A 24,498-nucleotide genomic window follows, 5' to 3' on the forward strand; every position below is an offset into this window, starting at 1 on the left:
CACCAGAGCAGAGCTCCAGCTTCTACCAGGCCGGCCACTGGGATAAAGCATCTACAACTTCCCAACAAGGAGTGAATTTTAGTAGGGGAGCAAAGAGCCTTCAACATTCATAAAGACATACCGGCCAAGAGCCAGACTGTCCCTTAGGGACCATATCATCTTGCTCCCTCTGAGGAAACTGAGAAGAGAGGCATCTAGCGAGATGGAGAGTGTCAAGTGAAATGTCAGGCGCTGGGATGTGGGGAGGAGATATTTTGAAGCAAGGCAGCCTTTCTCTCCTCAAACTGCACCAAATAAGGTGGGCCCTATTTTTGAGCAGTCAACCTGGCCTGATGCCTTGGGACAGCATCATATGAGCAAAGTCCACATGCCAGGACTCTTCCTACCCCTGGGGAGGGGGCCAAATCTGCTCGGCCCTCCTTTCTCCAGACCTGCATCTGTCCCTCGCCACAGAAGTTGGGCGGCCCCTCCACTTGGCGTCCTGGTCAGCTGGGGGCCCTGGGCCGCAGCCATTGGTAGCACGACATAGCAGTCCTACCTTGAGTGTAAGTGCTTCTGCAGCTCTGGGCTTACCTCATGGCACTGCCGCAGCTGGGAGTAACCTCAGGCAGTCCCCTGGCCCTCATTTCCCTCCGGGTGAAATGGAGATACTCACAGTACCACTCTCACGTGGTCTAAGAGTCCAGTGAGAAAACATACATAAAGCATCCTGCCCCACCCTGGGTCTGGCGCATGGTAAGCACTCAGTAAACGTTAGCCTTTATTAGCTGGGGTGAACAGCCCCTTCTCCATTCCCTTCCAAGGTGCCTGAGTGGAGGCACCGGAGGGCGGCCCTGGGAAGACTGGTGTGGGAGAGAATGATCTGACGGAGACTGCGTAGTATGGAAGGGGGGTCTCATGCCTCCTGTGATTTGCTCTTGGCAGGAGCAAGTTCCTGTGGCTGCACAGCTGCTTTGCTTTCCTCTACTTCGTCACCAACTTCTTCTTCATGGCTCATCACTGCTTAGGGTTCGTGCCCAAGAAAAGCTACAAGGTGAGTAAGTGAAAAGAGCTACCAGAACAAGTCCCTCCCAGCTAGGGCCCCTCCCCAGCTGGGCCATCCCACTCCCAGCCTTCAGAGGCATCCCACCTTGGCATGCTCTGCACACCTGTCGGGGGTGGTCTCACCTGAGCACGGTAAGTCTCCTTCACTTATCCCTGAGAATCATCACCTGGCACATGTGTCTTGGTTGCTAAACCACTGAAACACTTCCAAACCAGTCAGTAAGTAGCTGCTCCCAAGTGCCTCCTCCCCCTGCACCCCTGCTGCCCTGGACCATCTCCAAGGACCCCTGGACCTCCCCACCATCCGAAAACTAAAGGCTTAACTAACCCTGGGCCAGCAGGGGGCCTCCATCCTCAGTGGCCAGTGCACCCTGCTGAACCTCAAGACATTTTGACCACTTTGTCCATTCCTGCTGCACCCAAGCTCCTTGCCCTTCCACAATCTCCCTGAGGGCAGAGACCACATGTCTTAGCCCCGCATGTATCCCCACTGCCTTGGTTTGGGTCACCCCCATCCCACCTCTCAAGCAGACCCTGAGGCAAAAATTTGAGTAGTATTTGCTTATTTTGGAGATGATCCCAGGAAAGACCACTAGGCAGGTGAGATCTTCTGGGAGGGAAGAACACAGGTAAAATGGAGCAGTGAGAAGCAGTCTCTTCTGAGCAACCTTGCTTAATCCCATGGGGGAGCTCTGGGGCTCGGAGCAGAACATGCGCCCTAAAGTTTTCCTGCCCAGGGGGCAGCTGCCAGGGGTATTTTCTCATCAACTCCCTGCCCATCGCTGGTTAAGGAGGGCTGCACCGGGGGCTTTAACTCCCCACGCCTCTCTCTGCACGTGGGTTAAGCATGCTCCCAAGGCCAGAAAAAGTGCACAGGCAGTTGGGTATTTGAAGATACAGGCACCCTGCTTGGCGTGGGCAGGCTCCGCAAGGGGAGGGGCCTGCGGGTTGTCCGGGCTCCAGCTGGAAAAGAACCGGGAAGACCAATGTCCCTGCTCCCATCCTCAGCTTTTCAAAGGTTCAGTGATGGGATCAACTCCTTCTAGCCATCCATCCCAAACGACTGGTTCACTTTACCCCACCCCATTATGTAATGCACATACCCCTGAGAGGTTCCCCCTGGATGTTTCAGCTTGCCAGGCATGGAGGCCTTGCCACCCCTGATCAGTCTGAACTTGGCTACTTCCGCTTTCCTTCTTGTCACCAGAAGCTTCTGCCCAGAATTCCTTCTCTTGAAACACAGTTTATCAGACTGTCACCTCGAGGTGTTGGCTCAGGAAGACATTTCCCACTCACAGAATAAAATGTGAAGTTTTAGCTCTCAGAGTCTAGTTCATCTCCCAGCCCCTCACAGTTTGATGTTAGGTATGGCTCCAGGGAGGTGGGACTTGACATGGGACATAGGAGTTGGAGGGAGACCAGAAATCAGTAAGAAAGTAAGAGCAGCCCTTGCCAGGCATGGAGCTCTGGCCTGCCCCCAGCACTGTCCGCAGCCCCTGGCTCTTCCTCCCTTGACCACAGCCATCCATGGCGAGGGGCCTACGGGGGGCACAGAGAATAGCAGAGGTGTAGCTTGCCTGCCTGCAGCTTCCCGTGGTCTGCTGACCTCAGGGGCACAGGCTGGGGAAGCTGGCACCTGGATTACCTAGCAAGGAGGCGGTCTGATGTGCGTAGAAGGCTACTGCAGATAGTTCTGGGCCACCCAGAGACCCAGACTCCAGGAGTCCTGTGTGGGCACAGTCTTCTTTCTCCATTTACCTTCCCCACCTAGGTCACAAGGACACTAATGATCACCTATGTCCCCACGGACATCCAAGACCCAGAAATCATCATTAAGCATTTTCAGTAAGTGGGTCGGGTGGGCTGAGGCAAGGATTGCCTCCTCCTCGTAATCCTGCCTGTGTCCTCATGTGGATAGTGAGTTGGCACAGGATGGTGGGGTGGGGAGAGAAACACCCCAGGTTGTGGCTCACCCCGGATGCAGCGCAGAATCAGCCTTTCAGAATGGGCGAGGCCCTGGGGCCAGAGCAGGGTTCCTGAAGTCAGGGCTTTCCCACATGGCATGGGTGTGAAGGGAGGATGCTGGTTTTCCTTTCCCTTGCAGTGCCAACTGTGGAGCCCAGGGAGCTCCCAGGCCACAGTTCTCTAGAGCAGATCACCTTGAGGCATCTTTTGTGACCCAGGTTCCTAGCCCCAGGACCTAATTATCTCCCCATGAGCAGCAATTTCCAGCTCTGCTCCTTGACCCTGTTCTGTGTCATCTGGGAAGGATGTGGCAGATCTCAGATTACCAGGGATCAACCCTGACATCCGACCTTAGGAGCAAGGGATGGATTCTACCATCCAAGAACCAGGAACCACAGGCAGCTGAGCCTTCCAGCCCTGAGGGCTGTAGCGGTGGGGGTCAAGGGGTGTCCCCAGCCCCACAGGCTGGCTCAACATCCATGTTTGTGGCTTCAGTGAGGCCTATCCAGGGTGTGTAGTGACCAGAGTCCACTTCTGCTATGACGTCAGGACCCTGATTGACTTGGATGATCAGAGGTGAGGCTACAGTGGGATCTGTCTGGACCTGGGGTTGGGGGAGGAGGGGAGGTTGTGGCTCTGCTGGCCCTTGACCACAAGATCTTCCCCTGCTGCCCATTGGCTGACAGGCGCCATGCGATGCGGGGCCGGCTCTATTACACTGCCAAGGCCAAGAAGAAGGGGAAGGTGATGATCAAGGTCCACCCTTGCTCTCGTCTGTGCTTCTGCAAGTGCTGGGCTTGCTTCAAAGAGGTAAGTGGCCTGGGCATTGGGGGACACAGCAGAAGGGCTGGGGCGCTGGGTGTCCAGGCTCTGTCCAGGGATCTGGGCAGTGCCCCTCACCTGCATCCTTGGGCCCTAGGCCCCATTCAGCTCTGCTCGTGCTGTGGCACCTAACTCCTCCTTTCCTGTCCACCATGTCCTACCTCCCTGTTAAGAAGGCAGGGGAGCTGTCAAAGCCTTTCTTGGGGCCACCTCCAGAGTGATCCTGGGAGGCTTGCTCTTGCCCCCTTCTGGTCTTGAATGGGAGGACCAGGGAGAACACAGCAGGCTGCTGTAGGCTGCCAGGCTTCAGGCTTTCAAAGAGCTGGGGCGGGACTATTTGAAGGCAGTGGGCTCAATCTTATCACCCAATCACTGTAGCTAGAGGAAGGCCTCAGGGCAGGACTGAACTCTAGCCAGTCCAGAAAAAGAATAACCCCTGTTCCTGAAAATGCTGCAAACACATTCTATCACTCCTCTTGAGTCCACCCCAAGTCCAAAAGCATCCCCTGACCCAGCTCTGCCTCACTTTGCCCAGATCTAAGAGCAGGGAGCTAATTTCAGAGTCATAGCCTCTTCCTGTTTTAGAGCTGGGATCTTGGAGCCCAGTTGGGGTCCTGAGCCTTTTGTGAGGCTTCAAAGGGAGCCAGGGTTGGAACCAAGGCCTCGGGCCTGGCGCCTGAGTGGAGAGAGGCCTCACGTCCAGGCGAGCTTCCTGGAACTCTGGCCGCTCCAGCTCTGAGGACCATATCTCACCCCAGGTTGATGCAGAGCAATATTATAGTGAGCTGGAGGAGCAGCTGACTGATGAGTTCAACGCTGAGCTCAACCGTGTTCGGCTGAAGCGTCTGGACCTGATCTTTGTCACCTTCCAGGACTCCAGGATGACGAATCAGTGAGTGCCGGGGCCACCTGCCTTCTGTGCCCAGCCCAGCCCCAAGAGTGGGCCTCTGCTTCTCTGTAACCACTCTTCTTTCACTCCCATTCCAGCCAAGGGTTGGAGGAAAGAAAGCCTCCCTCTGGTTTGCCATATTCTGTCTTCCCCTCGACCCCTCCATGCTCCTCACGAGCATGGCAGCTGCCATCTTGCTTCCCAGAGCATGGCCCCATCTGTCTTCCCCCAGCTGCTAGGCTCAACTTGTCTCCAGAGATGCCCAGGCCCGGACTTCTCACTCCCATATGTCCTTGCTTCAGCACAGAAATGGTCAGAGTAGCCACTGACTTCTTGGTTCCTCTTCCAGGCCTTAACAAGAATGATACCCATTGTCTCCGTCACTATACATCACTCCTCTCCTCACCGCGAGTGAGAGTCAGGGTAGAGAAGCTTTGCTTGTCATTTCTATTCTCCTGCTGCAAGCCTCCCCTAATTCATAGCCTTACAGCCTCCTCTCCCCTCTGCCTAGTCTCTGGCAGCCCCACCTTGATAGGGAGTGGATTAGGTCCACTCTAGAATGTTCTGGAAGGAATTTTAGGACTGGGTCAAATAGATAGGAGCCCCAGAATCAGTCTTTTGAGGATTATGGGGCCATCCTCTCCCTGAGGGAGCCCAATCATTCATAACACCTTTTCCTTACCCACCCAACCCCATAAAGGAACCGTGGAACAGCTTAGAATTTAGTCACAAACAGTTGTGTGCAATTTTGCAAGTTGCTTACACCCTCAAATTTCTTATCTGTCAAATTTCTTCACTGATATCGTCCCTGTCCACCTCCGAGAGGGTTAAGAAGGGATATGTGTTCCATTTAGTGTGTGTGTGTTATATAAAACAACACACTTACAAGCGACAACACTGTTTATTTTCTGAAACATTGGCACCTGGTAGAGATCTTAGGCTTAGTGACAGCAGAAGTGTTAATTAGAAAACCAAAGATGGGGCTCCAGGGCCATAGCCTGCCCCTATTTTGTTGTGACTTCAGAAATCTGTGCAACTAGGATAATGCTCATCACCAGTTAGCACAGGGTCAGGCACTGTGTAGAACTCAATAATTAGTAGCTACTGATGTTAACATGAGGCTGAAATTAGTACCTCCCCCATCAACCTCACAGAAAGAGCATGTCTTTGTGCCATCACTACTGTTAAGGGGGAAAGACATTAACTGAGAACCATGTGATCCCCTCTTTTCCTGGACAGTCCCTCTCTCTAATGCCCCTCTCCTCCAGTGACTAGTCCTTAGGAACTGCCTTCCTCTAAGGTCCTGAGAGGCATATCCAAGGCTGCAAGAATTCCCAGGAAGCGAGTGAGCCCCCACCTGTGGGATGGCCACAGTGGCTCTGGGCCCCGGCATGAGACCCCCCAAGCCCATCATCCTCACCCCCAGACCTCTGTCTCCTCCCCCATCTCTGCAGCATCCAGGAGGATTACAAGTACATCCAGTGTGGTGTGCCCCCTCAACAGTCCTCGGTGACCACCATCGTCAAATCCTACCACTGGAGGGTCACCCTTGCCCCACACCCCAAAGACATTATTTGGTAAGCTCCCTCTGTCCCTCCCCTCTCCTTTGAGCTCCTCTGAGACTGAGGAAGGCAATAGGAGGGAAAAGGAATCAGGACCTGTCCTCCCACTTCATCGCCCACATACGGGCCCCCCTGGGCCGTGCCTCTTCTGGGCACCACAGCCTCTGCCCACCCCCAAACCACCCCACCACAAGCATAGAAGGCATTCAGCCTTTGGAGAAACGGTTTTTCCTTCAGAAAGAATTCAGATTTTTTTTTTTTTTTTTGGCTCACCTATGGGATATATTCAGGGCTTTTACAAATGTTGTGACCGAAGGGAAGGTCCAGGACTGTTGCTTGCAGGTGTGGGCCCAAAAGGCTGAATCAGACCAGGGAAGCCTGGTACACAGCTGGCGTGCAGGAAACAGCGTGTGGGCTCTGTCTGAGGGCTGAGACCCAGTGTCCTGAGTGCATCTCCCTCCTCCATTTCTCCCCAGGAAACACCTGTCTGTCCGCCGCTTCCATTGGTGGGCCCGCTTTATCGCAATCAACACCTTCCTCTTCTTCCTTTTCTTCTTCCTCACCACGCCTGCCATCATCATCAACACCATCGACATGTACAACGTCACCCGCCCCATCGAGAAGCTGCAGGTGCCTCCTCTGCTTGGGCCAGGCATGAGGGCCCCAGGGAAATGAAGGAAGAACTCGGGCAAGGATGGGATGGGGGCCCACTAGAACGTGACTCCAGAGCCCATGCGATTGTGGCAGTGGCAGCAGTGTAAATGGTGGCATAGAGTTTCCTTGGTTCGAAAGGGGATAAACGTGGATCATTGCCCATCTTAGGGACTAGGGGCTGAAGAGTTGGGGAGCTGCAGGCAAGTTCTGGGGTGAGTGTGGGGGGATGGGCAGTCCAGTCAAGTGTAGGCTTGGAGGGCTTCTCTAGACTGGGTCAAGCTAAAGGTACAAGAAATGCAGCAGAAGGTGTGGCAAGCATGGCAGCTCTGTTCTCCCCGAGTTCCCCAGAGCTTGGGTCCCTGGTTTGAAACTAGGGTTGAGGTTGGGGAAGACTGAAGTCCCAAGGTGGTCCTCCTCGAGGAGCAAGCCCTCCAGACCTGTCTCCACTTCCTTCACTTCCAGACACGCCCGCTCCAGGCTGGGAGTGCTGGGCCCAGCAGGGGCTGTCCAAGTGAGAGGGTGCCTCATACAGACAGAGGTGTTCAGAAGAAGTGGACTGGCCCATTCCCAAGTTCTGTAGCCTCAAGGCTGTTGCAACGACCCTAAAGGCCCCTCTTTTCATGTTATCCCTGTCTCTGCTCCAGCAACCCCCACCCCACTCACACAGTCACGCCGAGCCCTTCTGCTGCCGCTTACTTTTGCCCTCTTTTTTCAACTTCACAGTAGGCCCCCGGCAAGGGACCACAGCTCTCCCTGGGGATTCTTTCTCTACACCCTCCTCCTCTCCACCTCTTCTCACACAGCATCACAATAAAAGCAGTGTCTCCTCCCTGAGATCTGAGACAGGAAAACCTGGCTCTAGACTTAGGGCCAACTCACTAGGGGCAGTCCAGGTGACCCCTCCAGGGACCTCAGCGTAGAAGACCTATGCCCCTTGGGGATGTCACTTGACGTTGGGGTGTCAGCCTCTGGCCACCCTAGCCAGGCAGACCCCTGACCAGAAAGGCTGGTCAGAAAAGCCAGACCCACTGTGCAGCCTCTGGGACACCAGGCCGGCTCTGGGACTGAGCTGGAGAAGAGGCCAGGGGTGTGGGAGAAGGCAGGGGAGGCCTGGAAAGGGATGGGGGATGCTTCTTGTGCATTGATGTCTCCCTGCCCTCTGCCGCTCCACCCCTGCAGAGCCCAGTCGTGACCCAGTTCTTCCCCTCCCTGTTGCTCTGGGCCTTTACGGTGATAATGCCTCTGATCGTCTACCTCTCTGCCTTCCTGGAAGCCCACTGGACCAGGTGAGCTGGGGGCCTCCCCTCCTAGCCCTGCACTTGGCACTAGCTTCTTCCCCTGCTTCCCACCCCCACCAGTTTGGTGCTCTCACATCCTGTCTGGCCTAAGGAATAACATTAATATGGGATGGCTTTGATGCCAGAAACCATCCCAAAAAACTAACAGATTTATTTTTATTATTTGGAAAGAGGGGACCAGGTTGTCTCTAGGCCTTTGGTCTCAGGGATGCTGAGATAGGACCACCACATCAGGGGTGTGGAGTCAAAACCAAGCCCTCCTTGGGCTGTTTGCTCTGCCTCCGTCCGTGCACTAAGGATCTGTAGCCGTAGGCAGAGAGAGGCAGTGCCAGGAATTCCAAGCCGAGGGCACAGGTTGAGAGGGAGAGAGTGGGACTTGTTGGGAAAATGTCAGGAGGGCTGTTAAGGCCACAGCAGAAGAGCCCATGCACTCAGTCTGACTGTAGACCCATGCAGCCCACACAGTCCTCTCATTTTAACAATTAGAATCTATTTCCTATTTGTTAGCCTTAGTAGTTCTATAGTGGTAGCTAATTGGTTAGAAAGTATTTGTACCATACCCTGGGGCAAGTGGACCTGCTTTGGCCTGCAGGCTGCATGAGTCTCAAGTTATTTCCTGCACTGCAAGTTTCTACTATCCTATCAGGCAGTAAGCCAGGAAGTTTGTCCTAACAGTCCTTACTGGTCTTTCCTCTGGCCAAGAACAGGGCTTCTGTTGATGGTTGAAACTCTGCAAGGATTCGGAGTATCACTGGTAATGTCCTTTTAACAGAGATGTCAAGTATATGGCATATGTGTACCCTCCCTCCCTTTCCTATGCCCAAGGCTGACATCACTAGTTGATCATGCTGTTCTTTCCCGCTGCTCCAAGCCAAGCACAGCTCACAGTGCTCCATGGAAATGGCATTGGTATACACTATCAAACCATTTTCTAGACCAGGTAACCATCTCTCTCTCTCCATTCTGTAGTTAGGCATTTGGTTCTTAACATACCTCTCTTTGTTTCCTTCTAGGTCAAGTCAGAATCTGATCATAGTGCACAAGTGCTACATCTTTCTGGTGTTCATGGTAGTCATCCTGCCCTCTATGGGACTGACCAGGTACATCACCTCCAATTATCCCTCCTCTCTCAGCCAGGCTCACCCTAGAGTTGGAACCTCCAAGGTAACTATAGGCCCCCCGTGGTTGCTGCAAACCCATTCCTCAAATGATAGTCCAGTGCCTGGCAGGAGCCTGGCATGAGCCTGGCATGAGCCAGGTACCATGTGAACTCTAAGCTGTCAGCCATGAACTCTGCCCTCAAAGAGTTTGCCATCCAGCTGGGGAGACAAGCCATACCTCCCAGCTAACTTACAGCCCAAGGTGGGGAGAATGCGGCCAGCGTGCAGTAGAAATTCAGAAGAGAGAGAGAACACTGTGGGAGAAATAGCTGGTGAAGTTTTGCCAGAGAGGATGGCCTCGAGCTGAAAGGCCAGAGGGTTAGGGGCAGAGGTGGCCCAGCATTAAGAAGGAAGAGAGGCAGGGTGGATTGGCCAGCTGGAATAGTAAGATGTGAGAGTCTTTGGAGATTCGGCAAGGGAAGGTTGGAAGGAGAGAAGCCAATCCAAGAGGAATTGAACCCCAGGCCTTACTTCATAGATCTATTAACTGAGGGGTCTGCCTTATTCTTGCTTTTAGTTTGGACGTCTTCTTCCGCTGGCTCTTTGACATCTACTATCTGGAACAGGCATCCATCAGGTTCCAGTGAGTACTAGAGTGCATGTTTCAGGGGTACATTGGGGCTTCTGTGGGTTCACACCGGGTGGATATGTGTATCTCTTATTTGCTCATACAGGTAGAGGTGAACGCACGCAAACACTCTCATTAGGCAGCCTCTTAACGTTTCCCATGCCGTGGACCCCTTTGGAAATCTAGTAAAGCCCAAGGACTCCTTCTCTGAATGAAATTTTTGAAATAATTGTGGATTCAAAAAAATTCCCCTCAAAAAATGTCCTATGTACTGTTCATCCAGTTTCCGCTGACTGTAACATCTTGCATAACTATAGTACGATATCACAGCCAGGAAACTGATGCTGATACGGTCCACAGAGCCTACGCAGATTCCGCCAGTTTTACATAGACTCTGAGTAGATGCCTTTAAAGGTACAAAATACCTGACTTATAATGAAAACCAATTACGCTGAAATATATTTATCAAAATAGTTTGAAATTCAAATTTGTAATACTGATCTCTATTAACACATTTAATAGGACAATGCATTCTAAATGTAGGCAAGCAAAAGTTATGTTTTATTGTTTAAAGGCATCGGTGTGAAAGCTGATGTTACTTAGCTAGAAGAAAATTACTAAATTAGGGCAGGGGAGTGGATTTTTGACAAGGCAACATGCAGGTCATGTTGGGCATTCAGCCAACTTCAGGTTTTTTGGTTGTTTTTAGGGTTACAAATGTTGAAAGTCCAAATTTTCAAAGATGTAATGTTGCAAACAACACACAAGCTCTCATAGCTTGGTTTATAGGACAAGGACCGGACTTCTCCAAGCTTTCTATATTTAAACTATAATTGCAACAAGTTGATTTTTTTTTCCCAAGATGAATGAGTTCATCTTTGACTAGGTCACTATCTTCAGTACAGTGTGTATACAGAAAGAAAAGAATTGTGAGTTCATGACTCAACTTTGATGCCCTCGAGAAAGAAAAGCTTTTGAAGGAGTTCTGAAATATGTCCAGGGAGCTCACAGATTTCTCTCTTCAAGGAAGCTGACAGAATTGTGTAGATGGGGACACTGGAAAGCAACAGAGATGCCTGGGTCACCCACATGAGAACAGGCAGTGTGGCCATCCATTCAGGTGACTGAATGATGCCTGCTTGAAGTTGGCCAGCTAACTACCTCAAACATATGTGTGCAGACAGGAAAATTTTGATCATGTGAATTTAGCATGTCTAATTTAGCAGGCTGTCTAATAATTAGCATCATTTTGAAGTGATGATGAGCACAAATGGTGTTAAGAGAGACCAGCAACTTGATACTTAAATACTTCAACTGGTGACAGACCTTGGCTGCTGTGATGTGCTGCCCATGTTCTTAAAGGAAGGAAGTGCTAAATTGCAGTTAGAGGCTAGTGAGAATAAAGATGTAAGTTTTTTCCCTATTTTCTCCATATTCAAGGTCACAGGCCCCTAAAATTCTACTTATGGGCTCTCCAGGGTCTGTGGACCCAGGTCAAACACCCTTGCTTTAGCACAAGCGCTTGCATGTATCTCCTGATGCATCCACACTTGCTGTAGACCACCACCATCCCTCAAAAGGGTCCTCCTTAACTTAAATTGGGCTGGGAGCACATTTAAATAGTCGGCCATCTGTATCCACAGGTTCCACATCTTTGGATTTGACATATCGCAGATTAAAAATATTCAGAAAAAAAATTCCAGAAAGTTCCCAAAAGCAGAACTTGAATTTTTTGTGTGCAAGTCACTATTAGCATATTATTTACATTGTATTTGGTATTATAGATAATCTAGAGATGATTTAGAGTATATAGGAGGAGATGCATAGGTAATATGCAAATACTCCATTTTACACAGGGGACCTGAGCATCCCTGGATTTTGGTACCCACAGTGGGTTCTGGAACCAATCCCCTGTGGACACCTAGGGACGACTGTATATGAAAGTTACTCTCCCCATCTCTACCTCCACCCCATCCTCATTCCCTCAACACTCTTTTCTTCTCTCTCTCCTCTTCCCTCTGAATATCTCTGCCCTTTCCCTCTCCCTCGGCTTCTGCGGCTATCTTCCACCCTCCCCACACCCAGGTGTGTGTTCCTGCCAGACAATGGCGCCTTCTTTGTCAACTACGTGATCACGGCAGCTTTGATTGGCACAGGCATGGAGCTGTTGCGCCTGGGGTCACTCTTACTGTACACCACCCGCCTCTTCTTCTCCAGGTCGGAGCCGGAGAGAGTTCACATCAGAATGGTAAGGGCCTGACCCATCCCTGAGCACAGCCCTCGGAGTTGCCCTTGGGTGGTTGGTCTAACAGGAAGAGGGCCTGTTAGAAGCCTGGGGGGATCTAAGGTGGGAGGCGCAGTGAGGTGGGGCACAGGGTGCTTCCTGGACACCAGGGTTGGAAGGGGAGCTGCCGCGCTGGACAAGGACCCACAGAAGCAGCTAAGCCAAGTGGTCCAGGTCATCTCAGGACAACCCCTGCCTTCTGCCCCAGAACCAGGCCATGGACTTCCAGTACGGGCGCGAGTACGCGTGGATGTTGAACGTCTTCAGCGTGGTAATGGCCTACAGCATCACCTGCCCTATCATTGTCCCTTTTGGTGAGTCATCCATGAGGCACACCTGGGGCTGCATGCCCTCAGGCTGGGAGGAGGAGTCAAGCCCCACCCACAGCATCAGGCTCCCCACTGGATCCAGAGGAGTCCTGGGACAACCTGTCCAAAGGGCTGGGAGGGGCCAGGTCAGGGCCAAGCCAGTCAGGGCCCTGAGGTTGGATGGCTGTTTACAGAGGATGTTTGTTGAGCAAATGACTGTTTACCCACTACTGGCAAGAGAGGTTCTGAGGGCTCAAGGGCAGCTGCTGGTCCCAGAGGTCAGCACCACGGGGCTCCCACAGCCCTCAGCCCTTGCAGCTCTGACAGAACTGAATCTGGCGTCTCAGGCCTGGGGGGCCTTGGGACGGCGCAGCCCTGACCGTGGAAGCAGCAGCTGAGCGTGCCCCCGTCTTCCGGCCCCCCAGGGCTTCTCTACCTGTGCATGAAGCACATCACCGACCGCTACAACATGTACTACTCCTACGCGCCCACCAAACTCAACGAGCAGATCCACACGGCCGCTGTCCAACAGGCCATCTTCGCGCCGCTCCTGGGCCTGTTCTGGATGCTCTTCTTCTCCGTCCTACGACTGGGTAGGTACCAAGCCTGCCCAGCCATCCTGCCTCAGCCTGCTCCCCACTGCTCCGTCACCGCCAACAACAACTCTGTTAGAACAGAAAAACCTGAGAGGAGCAAGGTGTTACTCATGGAACATGGCCAAGCCTAGTGCCTCCTCCAGGCCCAGAGGCTTGCGTTAGAGTCCTAGCAGACCTTGGACACTAAGAGGAGGACCAGCATGGTCCAAATCATATACATTTTGGTTTACAACCCTCAGGGAAAACCACCCCCCCATCCTATTCCTTCATTCCGACTTAAGTCCGGCAGGAAATAAAATATTAGCCATCAATTCCCATAACATCCCCTCTAGAATCCTATAAGATACCTGATCTTACAGGTTGCCAAAAACCTGGAGGAGGATTCAGAGTCTGCCCCAGCTGCCAGCTTTCCCCCTCCTCTTGACTATGCAAAGCTGCTGTCCCTGCCCAGGCAAGCTCAGAGACACCCTCACGGAGGGAGTCCCCACAGGCCACAGCCTGGAAGTCCCCTCTCTCTCCCCTCTGATGCTCCCATGCCCCCGGTGGCAGTCTCAGAAGAGGCTCATGCTGACCTCCCCATCCTCCTTCGTCCCTCTACACTTGCCTTCTCTCAAGACACTTGACCTTAACCTTCTCAATGGCATGGAGAAGGGGAAGTTTGTGTTTTCTTACTGCCTTCACGGTGGCATCTGTCAACAGTCAGCTCACAGTTATTTGTCGTCATCCCCAACTTCCCATCCCCCTAGCTTTTCCTTGCCCTAGCAACTTCATTCTTTTTAATGCTTTTTTCCTAAGTATAAAGGACTACATGTTTATTTTATTATCAAAAATAGAAAAAAACATGGAAAGATCAGAATTTGAATGACCTATCATCTCGCCTACAGCCTGATGTCTGTTGCTCCCAGACCTCATTCTGTGCATATGTTTTGAGGCACAGGACAAAGCAGGAGGGACTTTGTTGGTTGACTGTTACTTTACAAAATTGTGGTATTTTATACCATTCAGACTGAGTTTATTCACTGACCATTATGTTCTGAGCAATCTCCTGTGTGATTTAAATACTGTTTGAACATATGAGTTTTAACAGCTGCATTAAATCCTGTCAGTTTTAGTCAGTTCTCCATTGTTGGATATTGAAGTTGTTTACCATTTTTTTTTTTTGCTTTTATAGGAACACAATGGTAAACATTGCAGTAACTTCCAACTGCAACGACTGATTTTTAATATTTACATAATTAGGAAATTGCTGTGGTAAAAGTTACCAAACGTCCTCAAATGAGACGTAGATGACTTTTAAATTCTGAATTGCTTTTCCGTGCCATTAGCACAGGTAACTGAGCACACTAACATCCAAAGGGCTTACAAGGAAAGGTGTGGGTCTGAGATTGTATTTTGGGGGCAAAGACATAAATGAGTAGCTCAGAGGTACTTTCCAGGGACTGTGATGGTACAGGTAACTGATGTGGAAGAGGAAGTGTTTAATGGGCACTCAAGTGGATATTTAAGTCAATTAATTTTTTTCATGGATTCCACCAGATGCCAAATTCTAAACTGGCCAAATGGCACAGAGGGATGATGCCCCTGTGTCGGGTTCATTGATCTAGCTGTTAAGAGGAGAACTGGACAGGGACGTCTCTGCCCTAGGCTCCAAACTCCAACAGAGATGCTGAGCTAGGCCCCAGGCATTTGTCAGCCTGGGTGGTGTCTCAGCTGGCACACCTCTGCCCTCAGCTCTGATCCTCAAGCACCAAGCCCACGCCTTTCCTTCTTGCAGGTTCGCTCCACGCCATCACCTTCTTCTCCCTCTCCACTGTTATCCTTTCCATAATAATTGCCTGCTTTGGGACTTTTCTGGGAAAGCTTCAGAGAGCATCTGACTATGAGGTGAGTTCCCATCCTGCCTTTCCTCTATTGGTTCTCTCTGGCCCCCCGGGAACATAGCTCTCGGACACCCTCCTGACTGAGGTATCCATAACACCACAATGACAAAAGGTTCTTGCCAGTCTCTCTGATGATGGGATGTACGAACTCAGTGCTGGGTGTCTGTGCTATGAATATCCTTCCACTGGCCCCAGAATCACACCTCAGTTATGATAGGGAAATCTAGAAGACAGCTGTCCTCTCCTCTTCTCCCCTCTGACACCTCCTCCAAACCACAGGCTGCTGGCTCATCCCTCCTACGATGTAAGCCTGTCCAGCCACCGAGCTATAGGACCATTTCAAGGGACAGAGGGTTGAGAGAGAGGATGGAGTGCAGGAGTAAAGGGGGAGGGTGCTAAAGGATAATAACCTGGGGAAAAGGGATAGTCCTCTCACTTTTAAGAATCTCAGGATATTGAACTTGAGGCCGTCTGGAGGGGACACCTGGCTCTCTGGGCCCCATGACTCCTTTGGGTCTTTGCCAGTGGGGTCCAGCCAATTATTAGAGAAGGGAGCCAACCCATGCCAACAAAACTGTGTGCTCTAGGTCAGCACTTCCCCAAGTGCGGTGACTGCAGAGGTGTATTGGAATGATTTCCAGTAGACTGAAACATTATTTTTTCTTTTTCACAGTTACCCATGTATTTTTCTAGTTAACCTTCTGCTTATGGCAACTGACACAGGTTTTCTGTTTATAATTGTGAATTGTTTCCTTTTAAAATGAATTTATATAAGAAAGAAAGTTGATTTAAAGTATTAGCATCCTGCTGAATCAGAAGAGGGAACTCTGGGAAAAGGATCTTCTTGCTTCTGGCGGCCCTATATCTGGGGCCCTTGGGCACAAGCACCCACTGCCCTCTTCACCTGGCCCCTTCTTCCATCCGCTGGCCCAAGCCCATGCTAGTGAAGGACCAGGGCAGATGACACCTCTGGCTCTGTCTTCCCAATACAGTGATGTCCTGGAATCTGGCTGCCCAAATGTCCACTCTAGAGACAGAAGGTGATATCTCGTCTCATTACAGAGGTAGAGGGGGATTTTCTGGCAGGAAAGAAGATAGAGTTGAAGGCTTCTCCTAGAGTCAGGGCAGGCTCATCTTTGAACCCCGACCTCCACTCTACTTACTTCCCGCATTATGGTCCTTGGGAATGGAACATTCCAGAAGGGTCTCCGCAGCATCCCAGCCCTTTCTCTGTCCCCCTGGGCGTCAGCCCTGCCAACTGGCTGCAGGTCTGGAAAAATAGAAGATGCATTGACTTTAAGGGGAGCAAGAGGCCCAGGTACATGGTCCAGGCTTCTCTGGATGTGGGGAGGACGAGAGCAAAGGGCGACACCCCCATCCTGTGACCCTCCGTGTCCCTCCCCTCACTGCAGCCCGAGGAGGAGATGGAGACCGTGTTTGACCTGGAGCCCAGCAGCACCTCCTCCACGCCAACTTCCCTTGTGAGTCAGTGCCTTCACCCTGGGACAGGTCAGGAGGGGGGTGCTTACAGGGTGGGCTACTCCAGAGGCCTTGTTGGGGCACCAGCAGGTAGTACCCACCGTGGGTATTGGGGAGGAGACGGGGGTCCCCGGACTCCCCCCTCTGACGCAGCAGGACTTGGCCCAGGTCAAATTGCTGCCGTGGCCCTGGCTGAAGAGCTGGAAAGATAGAAGATCCAGGATTTACTCGACATACAATAGAAGGAACTCAGAGAGGAAGAGAAAGGTCAGGGCGAACCCAGCCACAGCGAGCTCAGTCGTGTAGACGCAGGGACGTGCTGGGGCTCAGCCTCAGGACTGAAGGCTGCCTCCAAGGGCACAGGTGCCAGGCAGCGTGGCGCAGACAGAGCTGCAGTGAGCTATTGGAGGTCTGCACTGAATGGTAAGGCAGAGGGGCCGTGCCGGATGAGTGAGCCCCTCAGCTTATGAAGAGACAAGGCCAGACTCAGAGTGCAGCGTCCAGCAGGCTGGGCGTTGGCTCCCACACTATGGCTCAGCCTAGAGGGCCATGAGCACACGCCCACAGCCCAGCCACCAGTGTGGATACTGGGCCACCTATGTGTGCACTGAGCTGGGTGCCAGGTCGGCCCATGCCCCGATGCCAGGGTGCCTTGGAGGAGCACTGAAGAAGGGCACCAGCCAGGCTGGGCACTCTGGGAAGGCTTCGCAGAGGAGGGAACATCTAGTCTGACTCCAGGAATGGGAGAGTAGTGGTTACTTGGTGGAATAGTGTGTGGGAGAAGAGCATTCGAGGAAGAGGATCAACCTGTACAAAGGCCCAGAAGAGAGAATCTGGAGCGTTTGGGGAACCGCAGACAGTGTTGGGCCTGGTGGAAAGGCAGGGTGGGCAGCAAGGCCTGTGGGAGAGGAGGCCCTCGAGCCACGGCAGAGTTGGGTGAAAGTGCGCAGATGCCAACAGTGGGTGGACGTGCCCAGGCTGGGTGTGCACAACTGCGGGTCTATCTCACTTTGAAACAAACCATACAGATTATCTCTGGGAGGTGACAGAGGAGAAGGAGCTTCAGACCAGAGAGGTGGCAAAGGTTTCAAAGCAGGAAGGTCTCTCTTCACATAGCATCTCCCTAGGGCCCTTCCAAGATGACCTCTCTCGAATATTATCAACAATCAGTTATTGAAATCTCACAAACCAGATGCTCCACCATTCTCAATCTTGACCTTTATGATACACCCACACCACAGAGGTTTTTATCCTCATTTTTCAGAGGGGAAACTGAGGCTGAATTAATCTAGACCCTCAGGTACTACTAAGCAAGGAAGTGGCAGAACAAAGTTTGAACCAGATCTGTCATGGTCTACAGTTTGAGGGTTTTTTTTTTAATTACTGAAATTGATTTTTTAAATCTTTCATTATTATAACAGTGGTATATAAGCATTGTAGATAATTATGGGGAAAAAAAGAGATAAGCAAAAATAAGAAAATAAAATGTCCATATTCCTACTACCCAGAGATGACCACTGATACCTTAATGTATATTCTTTCAGATATATACATATATATTCTAAAATGGCATAATACTGCACACTATTTTATAATGTGCGTTTTTAATTAATGATCTCCGTCTTTTCATATATATATTTTTTTACCTCTTCAAATATGCAGTCCACATTCAAATTGCCCTATTTGTTCCAGAAATAGCTTTTACAGCTTGTCCAAACCAAGATCCAATCCAGTCTCTCTGCTCGATTAATCTGGCACCTGTGCATGTCCCTTTTATTTTAGTACTGTCTCTGTTTTATGACTTGCTGGGGATACCAAGCCAGTAGTCTTGCAGAATGACCCACCTGCCTGACTTTTCTGGCTGTTTCTTCATGATATCTTATAGCAGCCTGCACTAGCCCCTGTATTTCCTGAAAACTAGAAGTTAGATCCAAAGGCTTGATAGATTCACGTTCAACACTAGGGGCTAGGACACGTTACAGGCAGTGCTGTGCGTCACACCAGGAGGTATATAAATCCCATTTATTTCCATTAATGATACTGAGGTGACTCCCTGATTCGGGGATGATTGCTGGCTTCTCCTGTTGTTCAGTTACCATTTTCCCCGTGACCAAAAATCATCTATAGGGTTGACTTCGGCCTGATGAGAATATCTAAATTCTTCTGTTGAAAAGGTGTTACCTCATTGACTAGGGCTGTTTGGTTTCACTGAAATAAATTCCTACAGGAAAGGTGTAATTCTATCCAATAATTACCTATTTTCAAAATAAGGAGTTGGTTTAAAAGTCATTTCAAAGGATGACAAGCAGCTCTGTCCCTAGTACTTCTTGTGTTTTTCTATTCTGCTGCCATCCCAGGCCTTCCTGGGACCTGCCGGGACATCACAGGTCACATGACCAGGACCTCAGCTAGCAGTTCCAGTTTCAAATCCTGATTCTCAGGCCAGCCAATGACACAGTCTGAGGGAGTTGTGGACGCGCCTCTGAAGCTGTATTAGAAAGCGCACTAGCTCAGGAATGGGGGTCTCTCCAGACCCGGGCGTCAGGGAGCCACATGTCACCTCCCCCTGGGTTCAGCCTGACCTAGAGCCAAGAATAAATGGCACCTGCACTGAAGGAACAGTGGACAAGGGGTTAGGAGACACACACTAACCAGCCGGGGAGCACATAGATATTCATTAAATGTTCGAGAGCAACTGGGTGGGCGGATGGCCAGGACCCCAGTGCTGGGGAAGAAGGAAGGAGCCGTGGCTTAGACGGGCAGAAGCTCTGAGGGTAGGGCATCAGGAGTAAGGGTGTGTCCAGGGCCTTGCCCCAGATGTGACCTCACCCCATCTCCCCTCTCTGTCCCGAGCAGCTATACGTGGCCACCGTGCTGCAAGAGCCGGAGATGAACCTGACCCCAGCCTCCTCCCCGGCCCGGCACACCTACGGCACCATGAACAGACAGCCAGAAGAGGGAGAAGAGCAGAGTGGTGTGAGGGGCTTTGCAAGGGAGCTGGACTCGGCCCAGTTCCAGGAAGGGCTGGAACTGGAGGGCCAGAGCCAGTACCACTGACCAGGAACCCGAGGCCTCCACCTGGCGACTCCAGCCTGGAGTGGTGGCCAGGGGAGAGCCCGGCAGGGGGAGGCAGGAGGGCGACTAAGACCGCCCACTACCTCCTGCAGACTTTGGGAAGATCTCGTCGGAGCCCTGGCTCTCTGTCAGCCAAGTGGAGGCTCCGACCTGCTGACCAGCTAGAACGGGAAATGCTGGGCAGTGCGGAGGGACCCTGGGATGGGATGGAGGATATAGGCAAGCACCACATCTCGGGAGCAGTGGCTAGAGCCCTGAGCACAGAGATTGAAGGTTGGGGGACTTTCTTGGGGTCACGATGGAGAAGGTGTGCATGAGGGAAGAGGCAGGAAGAAGCCCACTGAAGACTCTCTGGGGTCTTCGCCGCCCTTCCACCAGCTGCCCTGCCCAAGGAGCTTCTGCTGCTGCTCTTATGCCCTCCCCCAAACCCCAGCCCCAGCCATCCCTCCCCTGCCGTCTGAGGAAGCAAAGGTATGTATGTTAGGCCTCACCGACAAGACACCTCCTCCATGTTTCCCTGCATGGGGATCTGTAAAGGGACTTTCTGCACCCACCACAATGAGAGGCAGCTGAGACCATAGAGCTGAGGAGGTGACTGAGCCCTTTCCTGTTCTCTGCCCCTCATCACATGTCCCCAGGAGCAGCAGGGTATAGACCCTTCTCCTTTCTATTCCTGCAAGAGCAGCTAGGATATAGTCACCTGAGGCTCATTAAATGGGACCTGTATGCATTTTAATGAAGGTAACCAGGGCTGGTTAGTACAAGGGGGTGGGGCAAAGGCAGAATTCATGGAGGGGGATCTTCTCCCAAAACAGTTAGTGATAAGAAACCAGATGTAACTCCCTAAGCCCCACGGCCTAAAGAGAGGACCCCCAAGGTCAAGGATGTGGCCACTGAGAGCTGCCTCCCTCATACCCATCTGAGTGTCTAGGCCCCAGCATGACCGAAGTGGGCAGCAGCCTAGGGTGAGAAGCCCATGCTGCAAACTGAAGGCACTGACCTTCCCCTGGCCTCCAAGTAGGAGGCTGTCTCCTCTTGGGGCTGCCCTCTACCTTGGACTGAGAAGCAGTCAAGTGGCCTTCGGTGTGGTCTTAGCTCAGACACTGCAGATACCCTGCGGGGAGTGGGGTGGGGTAGGGGCCGTGTCCTCCATGGACAGGCAGAGTAAGGCTGCCCTCCCAGGGCTGCCACCACCCGAGGCCCAGAGGAGCCAAAGTCACGTCACAACACTGGTGACACCTGGCACCATTGCCGCAGGCAGTGTGGTACAGGCCTTGGCCTCTGGGGACAGGCCCCATCAGGACCACCAGACAGCCATTGGGGAAGACATAGAGAAGGGCTGGTTAGAGCCTTGGTGGATGAGAATGAGCCAAGTCAAATGGGGTCTGCGTTCTCTAGAGCTCTCCGGAGCTCCCTCCAAAGGTCTGGGTCCCTGCAGCCAACCTACCCAAGGTGGGCACCAAGGTTCACCTCACCTAGGTGTTTCCCACTGGCTCCCAGGCACATGAGTGAGCTCAGATCACCTGCCGCTCCACCCTTTCCCACACTTGGCTCCAGAAGCTCCAAGCTTGACCCCAGAGGAGAAATAGCACTCTAGAGGCAACCATTGCTCTCCCCTGAGAGCTCAACCCAGACTCTGGCTTGAGGGATCCTCCCAGAGAGCCTGGGTCAGCTGGGGAGGAGGCAGTCTCTCCTTGTCCAGGTAGGAATAAGGAGGAAATTAAATGCAGCTGGTCCCTCATAAACCCAAGCCCCCCTGGGCCTCCTCCCCAGAGCCTTTCACCAGCCAATAAAAGGAAGGGTCCTTTCCAGAGCAGAGTGGTCAGGACCCCAGCAGGGAGCTCTGCCCACCATGGGGAGGTGGCCGGCTCCAGGCCCTGTCCGACTCCCAGGTGTGTGGCAAGGGGAGTCCTGCCAGAAGTTGGCCTGAGGGCTCCCCTTTGCTTGGCACTCCTTGCTGGTAGCTGCCCTCAGGCTCCACAGCCCTGCTGGACTCTCCCTGCTGCTTTGGCCTCTCTGCCCCTCTCTTCCCCCTGCCCACTGGCAGCCTGTGGGAACTACACATGGAAAGGGTCCCGGCAGATGACGTGGCAGCATGGCTGGAACTTACGCCTCTGAATCTGGGTCAAGTGCAGTCTGGTCTTGAGAGAAGGCAGTGAGGATGTTGGGAAAGTTCCTGAGTCCACTCACCTCTCGGTTCTTCCTGGAGACCCAGAGCAACCAGCACAGCACAGCCACAGCCACGATCTCCCACATGCTTGGGGTGTGGGCGTGCTTTGGCACCTTACAAGCCACATCCAGGCCCTCCCCAAGGAACTCCCCTCCCACCTGCTCCCATCTATTGGCCTACCTACCACCATCCATCCCTACCCCACCGCCCACTTCCCAGCTGCCCCTGCCCCATCTGTCCCCCAAAGCCTCTCAGACCCGATCCTCCCTGGAGGGAGCTGCCTCCTGGGACCCGGTATTGACTAGAGCCTCTGAGAAGTGCCCCTCTCTGGGCCTAGAGCAGCTCCAAGCCTGCCTGCCTGCCTCTTCCTCAGACGCTTCTGGAAGCAAAGTGCCTATCAGCAGCATTGCATCCTCTGGGGACCCTGGTGGGGGGTGTGGACTTCCCTTGGCCACCACCACTAAAGGAATGTGCCAGAAAGCCGAACCTTCTTGTTATTAACGCTATGACCGTGCCTTGAATAAACAGGTCCTCCCAACCTCTCTTGGCCTGTGCCTCTGCCTCTGGACCAGCCCAGCTGGGCCTTCCCTCCACCAGAAGGACCCAGAGCTCTCTGATGGGCCAGCCTGAAGGACCGCACCAGCTTTGTGACTCTGACCCCTGGGGCCAGAGCTCCCCCTCTGGGATCCCCTGACCCCTGAGGCCCTCCCTGGCCCCTGTACTCACAGGGGAAGGCCTGGAAAGTGCTTCCTGGTCTGCTGGAGAAACAGGAAGTGAATCTGCCTCCTCTCTGCTGTGGATGCTCTGAGAGCTCCCTGAGCAGTAGGGGAGAACTTTGGTCTGTGAGCTACCCGGGAGCCATTGGGGCAGCCTCCCCTGGGCAGCAGAAGCCCTGGGGTTAGTGCTGGACCCCGAGAGCCAGCCATTGGCCAGATTAGAAGCTGGACTCAACAAGACGAAGACTTCAGGTGGAAGCCCCCAGAAGGAGCGGTGGGCAGAGCCCGGGTCTGCACCAGCCTTAGCCAGCAGTGCGAGGGCAGGGGGAGGTCGAAGAGAGGCTGGGCTTAGTAGGTAGGGTGTGTGGCATGGCCAGGTCAGGCTTGAATGGGATAAGAAGACGCTCTAGCAAAGGGTAGTTATGTCTGCTGTCGCAGCCATGACAAGGGAGAAAAAAATTCCCTTCCCTTGGGGGACATGTCCTGGCCTAGGAGACTGAGGTTCTGGTCCTTGCTCTCGCCAGTTCGATGACCCTGGGCTGGTCACCTCATCCTGAAAGCAGGAGAGAAGGTTGACTGCTCTGCCCCATTACTGAATAGAGCTGATTCAGCTGCAGAGACGGAACAAGCTGGAGAGGTGGGAGGGGCTTCCTCCCCCACTGCTCCCTGTGAGGACAGAGGACAGTCTCGGGCACAATGCCTAAGGGATGCTCCCCAGTCCCCCTCGCCAGATCCTCTTCTCAAGCTTTCATAGTCCACCTGTGGACATGGGTTCAAAGCCACCATGGTGTGAGCCTGGGCGTGGGGCCGGGGCCCATCCCCTTCACTCCCTCCTCTCAAAGCAATTATTTCCCAAATGGGATGAAATCCACAAGGGGTTCTCCCATAGGGAGAGGAGTAGGAAGACCACCCTGGCCTGGTGGGAGGGGCTGTGTCCTGCAGCTGGGACCAGGAGTCAGGGTAGGGGGTGGAGGAGTGAGAAATGGTGGGACTGGGGGACAGGCCAAGAGGGAGGCCTGGTGCCAGGGGGGTCCAGGAGGCCAGCTGGATGGATCATTGGCACACCATACTGAGTGCCAGGCTGGGCTCTACAGGGCTGAGAAGAAAGCAGAAGGACCCTGGGCTCCATGAGGCTCTACCTGGAGGCCAAGCTTGGGGTGGCTCCCTGCTCCTGTCCCAGAGCCCTCATGCTGGGGAAGGTCCATGCTGGCTGACTCCAGGTTTGCTCTATAAAGGCCCCAGGGAGGCCTGGCAAAGCCTGGCTTGTGGGAAGACAGTTCACAGATTTTCTCAACAAAGACTGTTTTCTGAACATCTGAGGTCCCTTGGCCTTGACAACCAGCAGCCCAGCATCTCTCAAGCCTCAAATGCTGGGGTCTCCATCGCAGCTGCAAATCGGAGTCTCCTGGGAAATTTTAAACAATCCCAACATCCAGGCCCAGTCCCTGAATAAGCCAAAATTTCTGGGATGGGCTCATACACCTCTCTTTTACAAATTTCCCCCAGGTGATTCTGGTGTGGGGCTCAAGAAAAAAATACTTTTGATGCCCTGGTGGGAAAAGCACTCCTACATGCTCCAGACCCAGTGTCTGTAGTCACACAGCCTGGCAGGCCTGGCCCTCTGAGCTTAACAAAAATGAGGCCGCAGCTGGAGCTAGGGAGGCTCTGCTGCGGTGACATTGGTCTTGGCTGGAAAAACTAGACCTCGGAGTGAGGGTAGCTGGCCCGGGTCCAGCCCCTCCGGCCATTCACAGCCCAGCCCCAGGGCCCTACACCTTGGCATCCAGGAACACTTGGGGGTTAACCCCAGGCCTGCTCCGACGAAGCCCACTCTTAATGCCACTCGCTCCCCACACCCAGGGCTATCTCTCTACCTTTGTCTGCCTGCTCCTCCTGACCACACACGCACACTCACACATACACTTAGACATGCACACACTCACACATGCTCTTCATCTCCAATGTACACTCCTGGTTTAACAAATTTAATCTCCTTAAAAAGCCCGCCATGGGATTGGCACCTACCCC

General features: G+C 52.8%; 1 protein-coding gene across 6 annotated transcripts in view; it reads left to right on the plus strand.

Annotated features, from left to right (window-relative positions):
• Positions 1-22,406, plus strand: part of TMEM63C (transmembrane protein 63C) — a 104,397-nt gene extending 81,991 nt beyond the window's left edge. For all 6 annotated transcript variants that reach the window (XM_010976440.3, XM_031454117.2, XM_031454116.2 and 3 more), the window contains 16 exons: positions 925-1,033; positions 2,816-2,889; positions 3,505-3,585; positions 3,696-3,819; positions 4,590-4,723; positions 6,175-6,297; positions 6,759-6,912; positions 8,116-8,222; positions 9,248-9,334; positions 9,912-9,977; positions 12,048-12,210; positions 12,455-12,560; positions 12,980-13,147; positions 14,925-15,034; positions 16,443-16,511; positions 19,366-22,406. In XM_010976440.3, coding sequence (XP_010974742.1) covers positions 925-1,033; positions 2,816-2,889; positions 3,505-3,585; positions 3,696-3,819; positions 4,590-4,723; positions 6,175-6,297; positions 6,759-6,912; positions 8,116-8,222; positions 9,248-9,334; positions 9,912-9,977; positions 12,048-12,210; positions 12,455-12,560; positions 12,980-13,147; positions 14,925-15,034; positions 16,443-16,511; positions 19,366-19,566 — 1,876 coding nt within the window. In that variant the 3' untranslated portion in view covers positions 19,567-22,406. The remainder of the gene's footprint in view (positions 1-924; positions 1,034-2,815; positions 2,890-3,504; positions 3,586-3,695; positions 3,820-4,589; positions 4,724-6,174; positions 6,298-6,758; positions 6,913-8,115; positions 8,223-9,247; positions 9,335-9,911; positions 9,978-12,047; positions 12,211-12,454; positions 12,561-12,979; positions 13,148-14,924; positions 15,035-16,442; positions 16,512-19,365) is intronic.
• Positions 22,407-24,498: the final 2,092 nt, after the last annotated feature.

This window comes from Camelus dromedarius, chromosome 5, assembly GCF_036321535.1.
Source record: "Camelus dromedarius isolate mCamDro1 chromosome 5, mCamDro1.pat, whole genome shotgun sequence".
In the NCBI taxonomy this organism is placed as follows: Eukaryota; Metazoa; Chordata; class Mammalia; order Artiodactyla; family Camelidae; genus Camelus; species Camelus dromedarius.